This window comes from Candoia aspera, chromosome 15 (assembly GCF_035149785.1).
Source record: "Candoia aspera isolate rCanAsp1 chromosome 15, rCanAsp1.hap2, whole genome shotgun sequence".
Classification (NCBI taxonomy): domain Eukaryota; kingdom Metazoa; phylum Chordata; class Lepidosauria; order Squamata; family Boidae; genus Candoia; species Candoia aspera.
In genome coordinates, this window is record NC_086167.1 from 12,351,160 (window position 1) to 12,361,690 (window position 10,531).

At 44.0% G+C, this 10,531-nt stretch overlaps 1 protein-coding gene across 1 annotated transcript in view; it reads left to right on the plus strand.

Annotated features, from left to right (window-relative positions):
• GALNT9 (polypeptide N-acetylgalactosaminyltransferase 9) overlaps positions 1 to 9,666 on the plus strand; it is a 109,193-nt gene extending 99,527 nt beyond the window's left edge. Inside the window, exons 7-11 of the mRNA XM_063315896.1 lie at positions 952 to 1,137; positions 2,325 to 2,462; positions 6,628 to 6,723; positions 7,074 to 7,241; positions 8,749 to 9,666. Coding sequence (XP_063171966.1) covers positions 952 to 1,137; positions 2,325 to 2,462; positions 6,628 to 6,723; positions 7,074 to 7,241; positions 8,749 to 8,895 — 735 coding nt within the window. The 3' untranslated portion in view covers positions 8,896 to 9,666. The remainder of the gene's footprint in view (positions 1 to 951; positions 1,138 to 2,324; positions 2,463 to 6,627; positions 6,724 to 7,073; positions 7,242 to 8,748) is intronic.
• Positions 9,667 to 10,531: the final 865 nt, after the last annotated feature.

Below are 10,531 nucleotides of genomic sequence, written 5' to 3' on the forward strand. Positions count from 1 at the left end.
CTATTTCCCCACAATCTCTTTCATTACTCATATGCAAATTCAACTGGCTGGTGATAGACTGCGCAAATCCTAGGAGATGGCAAGCGAGAAATAAATACCATTTCACAAAATATTTTTTTAAAAAAACAAACGTAGTGCAACATTCCGGCATTTGCATTTGTGGAATAATTCCTCTTTATTTAGAAAGATGAGAAAGGAAGTTTGCTGGTCACACCATGAAGCTTGCAGGTTAAGAATACATCCATTTTACGTGGAGCATGAGAGATCATGAGATGTCGCAAAACAATTTTGGGGGGAGATGTCTAACATGCCGCTAAAAACAGTGAATGGATGCAAACTTATCCTTTACAGAAAAGGCAAACTTCCAATGAAAAAGCAGGAGGAAATGAACAAGAGCTTTGCTATCCTAAATTGCCTATATATAAGGGTCTCATTTGAAAGTCAGACATTTGCTGCAGTTCTTGTGGTTGTAACTTTTACCTTCCTTCAGATAAAATTAATTGAGGTCTTAGATTCATTCTTCCTGCCATTGCACTACTACATTGTATCCCTGTGTGGTTGCAGACATCAAGTGTTCCAGACTGTGCATGGTAAATCGAAGTATCTATCGCTGCTCTTAGTCAGCACTGTAGTGAAGGCAGGATCATCCATCCCAAGAAGCTAGGTGATACATCAAAGCCAGTTCAGAGTAAGAGACAGAAACAATTGCCCTCACTCTGAACTGGCTTCTTGGTGTCAGCTATATGACGGCAGTACCCAACCAAATTAGAACAAGGATGGTGCTTCCCGGCCTTGTTTTCAACATGGAAGACATCCGACATTATATTACACAGCCCATCCACATCTTCAAAACAGGAACAACCCTTTGCCCATTGTGCAGTGATTCTTAACTACCTCCCTCCCTCCATCCATCTCATCCCTCCCTCATAATGTGCTTAATTTTCCCCACAGGTCTGGCAGTGTGGCGGGAGCATGGAAGTCCTGCCTTGTTCTCGAGTGGCCCACATTGAGCGCACTAAGAAACCTTACAACAATGACATTGACTATTATGCAAAGCGCAACGCCCTGCGTGCTGCTGAAGTTTGGATGGATGACTTCAAATCCCATGTGTACATGGCATGGAACATACCAATGACGGTAAGGGGAGGACAAGGCATCTTTCCACAATTGGAACATCCCTGAACTCCAATATCAGCCAAGACTCCCAGCTTACGGGCGTTTCCAAAGGCAATTATTCTTCAGAATTCCCATTTCTACCATTCTTCTTTCCATTTTTTTTTTTTTAGTAATTCTGTTTTTTGCCTGGGAATTCTGCAATGCAGTTCTTGCTCCCATGGGCAGGCTTTGTTGTTGTTGCTGTTTTTAAGGAGAAAAGGGGGGGGGGAGTTCCTTTTCTTTTTCAATTCTACTCTGACAAAATTGTTACCAGCCAGGCTTTGAACGTAAAAATGCCCCGCTGTGAGTTTGGGATTTCTCTGCCTGTCTATGGAATAGATAGATTTGTTGGTACGCTATGATGGGAAAATATATCTTGAGACGTGCATCCTGGCAACAACTTGGCACATTTTTTACTGAAGGTGTAGAATAGGATTCTGATGCTTCAGCTCTTTAAGTTGCTACTCACTGGGAATCTGTTCCAAGGCAACATTCACATCACTCTGAACAAAGTGCCTTCTGTAGCTGCTCTCTCCTCTGGAACGGCTTGCCCCCAAAGCACATGTGCCCCCCCCCCCATGGGTGAAGTTGGTGAAAACATGACTCTTCCAGAGGATGTTGGGGAGCAACTGAACATACCCCCACGTCTTAATGTTCTGATTTTCGGCTTTGCCGTTCTAATTGCCATTTGAGTTTTGATCTGCCTCTTCTTGGTAAGACTTAATTTTCTGCAAGCCCCTAGAATCTGGCTGGTTTCAGGCAGTTAGATCAACCTGACCAAGACAGACATACAACAGGTAGTGTGGCACCAGATATGCCTCCACATCTGTGTCCTTGAATCTCTGCTGGCTAAGTCTGAGGAATAGCCTGGGAGAAGACCATCACCACCATATTCAACCTGGTGAAACATTCATGGCCCTACCTCTGAGTTTTTGATACTGCGCCCCACCCAATTCTACTGGGGTTTAATCAATATTTATTTATTGTTCTCAACAACATCTCTAGGTTCAGAAGCTGCTTACATGGCTAAGAGATGAAGGAGGGAATTGTGTAGGTTGTTGGAGAATGCGGCTGTAGACAAAGTCAACAGATATGTCGCCTGGATAACAAACTCTTTGTAAAACCAGCCTAACAGAATTTGGTTTTGCGGTTGCGTCTTTGTTTCACAGAACCCTGGAGTTGACTTCGGAGATGTTTCTGAAAGGGTGGCTTTACGGCAGCGTCTTCAGTGCCGGAGTTTTAAGTGGTACTTGGAGAATGTCTATCCTGAAATGAGGGTTTACAACAACACCATCACATATGGAGAGGTAATGTGCAAATTTCTGTCTCAATTGCTCAGTAATGTTTTTCTAATCTGGGATTCTCCATAGCTGACGGGGGCCAGGTTGGAAAAAGCGATGTAACAGGTAGTCTTCATTTGGTGACCACAATTGGGACCAGCAACTCAGTTGTTAAGCAAAGTGGTCACTAAGTGAAACCACAACTGTGCTTATTTATTGATTGATTTTGATTTGATTTGATTTGATTTCTTATGATCTTGCTTCAGCATTCCTTGGGTGAAGGCCGTAAAAGCAAGGATTGGTCGCAAAGTTTATTTATTTATTTATTTTTCAAATTTTTATCTCTGCCCATTTCCCTCAAAAAGTTACTTTTTCATCACCAACCTAACTGTGAATAGTCGCTAAATGAGGCAGTCACCAAATGAAGACTACCTGTGGCTGCATCAGTTGAAGCATCCCTTTTCTCCCAGCATTTCTTCCATTCAGCCCTTACCCAACATAGCGATGGTGGTGGTGGTGGGAATGGGATGGTGCTTTCTGACCCCACCTCAGGATTACATGCCTGAGCCAAGCAGATGTATATGGTTGGTCAAATACCTATCAATAAAAGCCAGCAAGGATAGTTTTGGAAGGAGGAGTTGAATGCAGCTAGACTTGAATAGGTATGGAAAAACAATCTATCATGAATTTTTGATTTGCAAGTTAGAAGGTGTAGAGGGCACAGGGAATGGCCTTGAAGGACAGAAGGAAGAGCTGCAAAAAAGACAACAGTCAGATAAAAGAAATCTGAGTCTAGGGCAGAACTGTAATCCAAGGAAGCGTCACAGGAGAGCCCCTCCCTAGTTCACACAAAGATAAAGGGAGGGAGGGGAAAGCACATTCGGACTTGCAAGATTCTGTCACTATGTGTGAAAGATGAAAGGTCCCCTGTGCAAGCACCGAGTCATGTCTGACCCTTTGGGGGGACGCCGCTTTCGTGACTTTTTCTTGGCAGACTATAGAGCAGGGTGGTTTGCCATTGCCTTCCCCAGTCGTCACCTTCCCCAGCAAGCCAGGTCTTCATTTTACCGACCTCAGAAGGAGGGAAGTTGACCTGAGCCAGCTACCTGAGAATCCAGCTTCTGCTGGGATCAAACCTGGGTCGTGGGGAGAGTTTCTGTCATGAGTACGGATGGTGAGCGTGCCGGGGCCCCTATCCAGGGGGGAAAACGCATGCTTAATTTAGAGACTTTGAGCTGTCCTTCAAAGAAACCCAGAACAGACCCGCCTTGAGTTTTGGGGTTTACCTGTCTGGGTTTTCCCACGCTTCTTCAGCTGGGTAGGATTTTCTGTCTACAATAGCAGTAATAAAACGCTAGAGATTTTCTCCTCGTCTCGGCGTGGTCCTTGCTTAGTCAGGACAGGTTCGGTCTCAATACTGCCGCCTACCGCTCTGCGCCACACGAGGCTCTCTGTCACTATAGCTTTACAATAAAGTTAGTCCTATAAGGCATTGCTTTCTTAGTCTGCTCTACCTTGTTGGGCTGACAAAAGGGGATGAATAGTCCAGCACAGCATTGTTCTGCTGGTGCCACCGAAGTCTTTTCTATCACTGGAAACGGGAGAAACAGAATCATTTGCCGCTTGTGAAAAAGATGTCAGACTCCAGCCGCTCTGCTCCAGTAAGGAATGTTCTTGTTCAGCCAAGAAGTCAAAGCCGTGCCAATTAGTCACAGCTTCCCGCAGCTAAGCCGTTACCAAGACGTCAGTTTTCACCAGGCAGCCTAAAGGATGGCAAGAACCGTCATTGCTGCCACCCACAATGAAAAAAATGGGTCTGGAATGATGCACATCAGCTTAGAGAATCATCAATTCTCTGTGTCGTAATATATATTTCTAGTATTTCTCTTCTCACCTCCTCCACACCAGTACAGAGCATTCTCTGCCCATTATCTCCATGGTCATAAGTAGCCCATTATCTCTGGACCATAAGCTGTGTTTGATCGTTGACTATTGTCTTTGGGGTCCTGTGGATGGGGATTGGAAGAAAAGCTTTACAGGATTGAATGCCGTTTTGGTAAAAATGTACATGAACTGAATGCAGCAAATATGTTAGATCAAGCTACCCCCAAGGTGTTAATCATTTTGCACTTTCGTAACACGAAGGGAAGCTGCAGCGTGATGGGGAGTCACATCAAAGGAGGCAAAAATCTCCCAACACTCCAGCTGAAAAACACCCAAAGAAATTCAGAAATAATCCTCAAGTGCCTTAAGCATAATGTAGGGAGGAAAAAAAAGGAGGAGAAGCTTCTTTCCATGGGGAAAGACATTTTTGAGAAATTGCCAGGACAATTTTGGCACGGCCCTGATATTTATGCTGCACAACGTAATTGCTAATCAGGCTGCGAGTGTGATGTATAACTAGGCCTTTGCTGATTGTCTCCTGGAATTGTGATTTGAAGATAGCTTCCACGTTATTTTTTTTCCCCCGTTCAAAAAAATCATAATAAAAATAAGCTTTGTTGTCTTTGGCCGCTTGTAGATGGAGCAACTAAAGATATGGTGAAGGATATAAAACATCCTGAAAGGTTGTAAAAATATATTTTCCACCCACCGAAGATGCTCTTTTTTTTTAAAGGCTGAGTCATAAAAACCCATCACATCTTTACCCCTGAATAACACCCTTTGTCGTAAAGTAACTCTGTTTCCACTTAAATGTTGGCAGCACACTTCAAGAATTTGCAGGACTCGGTGCTTCCTGGCCATGCAATTTGTGATGCGCTATCAAACCATATTTTATATCGCCTTTCAGAGGAGAGGATTCACATAACTCCTGAGATGCTCGCCCATTGAGCCAGATTTGATACTGGATAGTATTGGTTTATTTATTAAAGCCATCTTCCATTTCATTGCATTCTGTGAAGGTTTACGAGAGGCAGCTTTTTTTTTCCAAGAACACTGAACGGGGAAATGGGATGAGAAACCATAAGGTTTAGCAGCCACAGTTTGATTTTGATTTCTGTTTTATCACAGGGGAAGGAAGTCAGACACAGGTTAGTTAGGAGACAGAGTGATGTCGTGGTTTCAGGTGTTGGAGACATGGGTTGAGTCCCCACCCATGGTCCATAACTTCAGACCAGCTTGAAAGAGAGAATCCATCAATTTCCAAAGGGTAGACCAACAGGTGTCTGCAAGCCACGATGGCTACTTGGAAGTACATAAGCACTTTTCTCAATGGTCCCAGAGTGATAAATTGCACCCAATAGAAGGAATCCAGATTTTTCATTAGCATTACCCGAGGGGCGATCAAATGGTGCAGTTTCCAGTGCATACTACTGCCTCGTCATCTTTCGTAGCTCATTTTGCAAAGGAAAGTCTGCTCCAAGTTACTGTTCCTGTTTCTGGGTGAGAATACGAACGACAGCTGCTCTGAAGGATAGCCTGTGGGTGCCTTGGTTGAGGAAGAAGCTGGCTGCCAGACTCTGAACCGATTAAAAGCTTTATGGCACATCAGAATAAGCAGAAGATCAACCTTTCATTCTCTTAAAGGCCTCAAAAATGGACCTCCTGGAATTTACGTTGTCAATTTGCAACAGGACAAACTGGCAGCGCTGAAACTGCTTACCCATTAATCTTGATGTTAATTTTTCGTACCCTTGTTTTTTGCCAACTATGAAAATTATGCTCCAATTCTAAAGGAGTTAATATCTTTAAATCTGGGGCTGTATTGGTTTGGGATAGGGAGTTCCCCCAATACGAAGCATTAAGATTTGGAGCTCAGTGCGAAGGGAGACAAATGAAGTCTGAAAGACAGAAGGAAAAAGCAAGTAAATGAAGATAAATTATTTAGAGGTTGGGGAGACAGGATGCTTTAGACAATGTCCTTCAGCTTCTGCTTTATCCCATGAGGTTTTGGTGAGATGTTCTTGGATAAGCTTATGTTAGGGTATATGTGCTGTTTAGCTAGGCTCACACAATGTGCTTCATGAGGTCAGGGCAACCTTAGACACAGTATGTGTACTGTTTCCTATTGGCCTGACAAAGCTCCAAATCGTGCCATTTCTGGACCCCAAATCAGGCCAATGGATCCCCAAATCACAGCATTCAAGCAGATGGATCGTATACTTCTGGAAACAGTCATGAAATATTTTAGACATATCCCCGTGTACCGTCTTTCTCCTTCATCTCTTATCTACCCTGGCTTTGATTTCAGGTACGCAACAGCAAAGCCAGTGGCTACTGCTTGGACCAGGGGGCAGAAGATGACAATAAAGCAATTCTCTATCCATGCCACGGAATGTCTTCCCAGGTAAAAACACACCCTTGGATGCTCTCCTTAGGTCCAAGATCAAGCTTGATGGAGACCTCAAGCTTTTGAGAAGGGGGACTGATTCTCATGCTCGCTTTGAGAAAGTCCACAAAGTCTGGAGGAGTTTCTAGTCAGACTAGAGGCAGATTTGATGCAAGACAGGCCTGTGTCCCTTAGCCACAAAGAGGTTGGTGGCACAGTCAGACCTCCTGAGGTGAGTAGGAACAATTTTAAAGAGGCAGAGATCTGAATGGTGAGAGGAGAGCTTCATATTCAGCAGCTCTGTTGTTGCGTTCGTGGCTGTGGTTGACTTAACTGTGGTGTTACCTTTGATTTGGTTTTGGTCTCAGCTTGTCCGTTACAGCACCGAAGGATTGTTGCAACTGGGCCCGCTGGGATCCACAGCCTTCCTACCTGACTCAAAATGTCTCATAGATGATGGGAAAGGAAGGGCCCCCGCGCTGAAGAAATGCGAAGATACGCTGAGGCCAGCCCAGCGTCTCTGGGATTTCACACAGGTACTGTAGGCATGTTGGAATGTACAAATATAAGTGAGGAATTGGAGGATAATTTTTATTCTGTTCAGATATTACGCTTCCCAAGAGTCCTTGCCAACTCACTGCCTTCCAAATGTATTGGGACTGCTGTTCCTACAAATCTCAACCACCAGGTTGGGAATCCTGGAAGCTCCATGGAATCCTGGGAGCTCCATGGAGGCTGAAAATAGTTGGGCTTAAAACTCTAGCAAATGTGGAGGGTACCAGGTTGGGAAAGACTATGGAACATGAACTGAAACACACTTGCATGTGAAAATATTCCCCAGCTAGTTGCTATTATTGTGAAGAGTCTCAAACAATTTGATTTTCCATTTAAAGGAAATACAGCAATCAGTCATTCTGATTACTTTTTTTTTTTGCCTCCCCACTTCTCCTGTTACCTCCAAGCATTGCCAGACACTAATAGAAGGGTGGTGGTGTTTTTTTTGAAGGAGAAAACAGCATATTTAACTCTTCATTCACCTGCCTTTTTTCTCACGCAATGCTCTCCTCTGTGGTGGCCTTCTCTTCTTGTTGCCCCAAAGCCAAACATTTAAATTCTTCTCCACACCAGCAAGCAACACCTTGGTCAGGTTTTCACATTCTCCTTTTTAAAACCCGTATTCTGGCTATCTCCTCCTCCGTTGTAATAGTCGTCAGAATTATTCCAGCTAACCAATTTTTCTTTCCCTTCTAAATCTTACAGCATGTCATTTCCGTATTTTGCTTTTTTCAGTTTTCATCTAAGATGGGAGGGGGTCTTCCCCCCCCCCCTCCACCTACTAGCAATTGAAGTCCTATTCAGGGCTGGCTGCCAATCTGAGAGTGCAGAGGCCTGGGACAGAATTTGCTTTGATAATGATCTCTGTGCTTTGTTGAATGATGCAGTTAAATGTATTTAGGGTCCTGACTTGATAATCTTATAAGAAAAAGCTCTTTCAAGGGTAGTAGGGATCCCTTCCCTTATTTTCAAAAAGGAAAAGCCAGTCTTGCTATGATTAGGACCATTCTGCTCATTCTGCTTCTATGAGGTCCCCACCCCAATGTCCTACCTTGATGGCACCGTTGGCTCTTAAGCTCCCTCCTCGGAAAGAGTGCTTGAACCAGCACTGGGTGGTCTGATGTAGCCAGATTTTGCACAATTCTTCACCCAGTTTTCTATCAGCTGAAGGATGTGGTCAATAAATAAAAGGGTGTGGGTCACGGAATCCAGGTCTAGAAAAGATCTAAGACAGACATCAGGAGCTGGGACTCTCATAGTTGTTTAACAGTGCTGGGATTTGACCCCGTTAGTGATGAACTTCTTCTCTGCCGTTTTTATGAATGGCCTTTGGAAATCTCCTCCACCAAATCAATCACTTGATTTACATAAAAGCCTTTATCCTGCAATATCTTGGTAGTGATTTGTATTATCTTACCTTTCTTGCATGTATTGGATCAGTTTTGAAAAGCATGAGAGTTCACAATCCTTCACCTTCCTTCCCTACAGAACGGGCCCATCATCAACCGAGATACTGGCCGGTGTCTGGAAGTAGAAATGTCTAAGGATGCCAACTTTGGACTCAGATTAGTGGTACAGAGGTGCTCGGGGCAAAAATGGATGATCAGAAACTGGATAAAACATGGAAGACATTGATTTCCAAGCCTAAAAGAACATTGACATCTCTTCTCAAAATCCCACGTGCCCTAATCTCTCCGAGAGTTGTAGGACTAAAAGGACTAAAATGAAGAAAAGATGGCTAAAAGGAGAAGGCCAGGTTGCATATTTGGGGTGTTATTATTTTTTTAAAGGAACAATGTGAACTGGCCGTGTCTACATAGAGAAAGCTAACACATCAGGGAGGACGCTAATCTAGGACTTACTCCTTGATGTACAAGTTGGGTTGATTCTGGGAAAATCTGCCTAGAGGAGGCTTGGTCTCCTGAGGCTTTACCTGCCCCCATTTCAATCAGAAGCTGAGCCCAAGCTACCCTTGCATCGTTGGGTGCCCAAGAAAGACTTTTCCAAGCTTTCTTTTTCTAGCTTACTTCTTGGAATGCTTTCAGTTGGTTAAAAAAGAGGGATTGGACGATAGCGTCAAACTTTACTTTGGGTCTCATGGGGGAAAGAGGGAGGGAAGCCCTACTGGGGATGATTGGGTAGGACGGATTGATCTCGTGCCTCACGGAAGACGGTCCTGTTCCAAGTGGATTTTGTAGCTTTAAGTTGCTGACTTGATGCACAACTGTTATGGTGAACAGAACCATGTGCCTTTTCTACTGCGCTTCCTATCCTGGGGAACTGGGAAGTTTCACAACTTCAGCATGTCTGATTAACTATTCAAAACCACCCCAAAGGCAACAATGAATACCCTGTAAATAAATTATACTGCTCTCCCCTACAAAAAAGCATCTGATACATAATATGTTTCCAGAGAGTTGACCTGGATGTTGGCTTATAGCAAGAGCCACATTATTTGTTGCTGCTGAACGTGGAATGAGAAGACAGATGTTGGGTGTTTCAGCCATACCTTCACACAAGCCTGCAGAAGGGATTCTCAGAGGCTAGGGGGTGCTTTGACTTGCGGGGGGTCTCCTGCCTGTGAAGTTCTAATGGTACCTGCCACCTCAGGTTTAAGGTGCACCTGCTAAGGACTTTCCAAAAGTTTCTGCCAAATTGTAATTTTAATATGTGTTAGAAGGGGGGCATTATTAAATGCCTGGGGCTGTTAGCTGCCTGTTAGCTGCGTTTCATTCACTTGCATTAAATTTTAATTTACCACATTCATTTTTGTCCTAGCACCACCCACTTTTGGGGAGCGTGGTGTGGCTGCTCAGAATTTAAGTGTGGCCTTTGACCATGGATGGTTTCACAGCTGCTGCAGGAGATAGTTCTGGATCCGAATTGCTTGGCCTCTGCAAGTAGTTGGGTCCAGCTGGAGCCCAGGTAAAAAGTGCCTTTGATGCAAGTTGGATGTGGCGCCAGCCTTCAGTCGAACGAGTTCGGAGGCTGACAGCTCTGATTTGTACAATCAGATCCTATCCAAGCTATTTCTAAGCTTGTGTACCAAGATGAAAGAACTGGTTTTTCAGAGATAAACATCCTGGAGGAAAGAGACAGGTTTGACCTGGTGTTAAATCAGATTTTTTTTTTTAAATGATTCTCTTTCTAGCATTGTGGCTCCTGATACTCCATCTTATTTCCTGGATGCTGCAGCCCATCTCTTGCAATAAATCCACCTCTTTCTGTATACCCACATATTTTTCTGACCCGAATTAACTTGTGCTTGCAC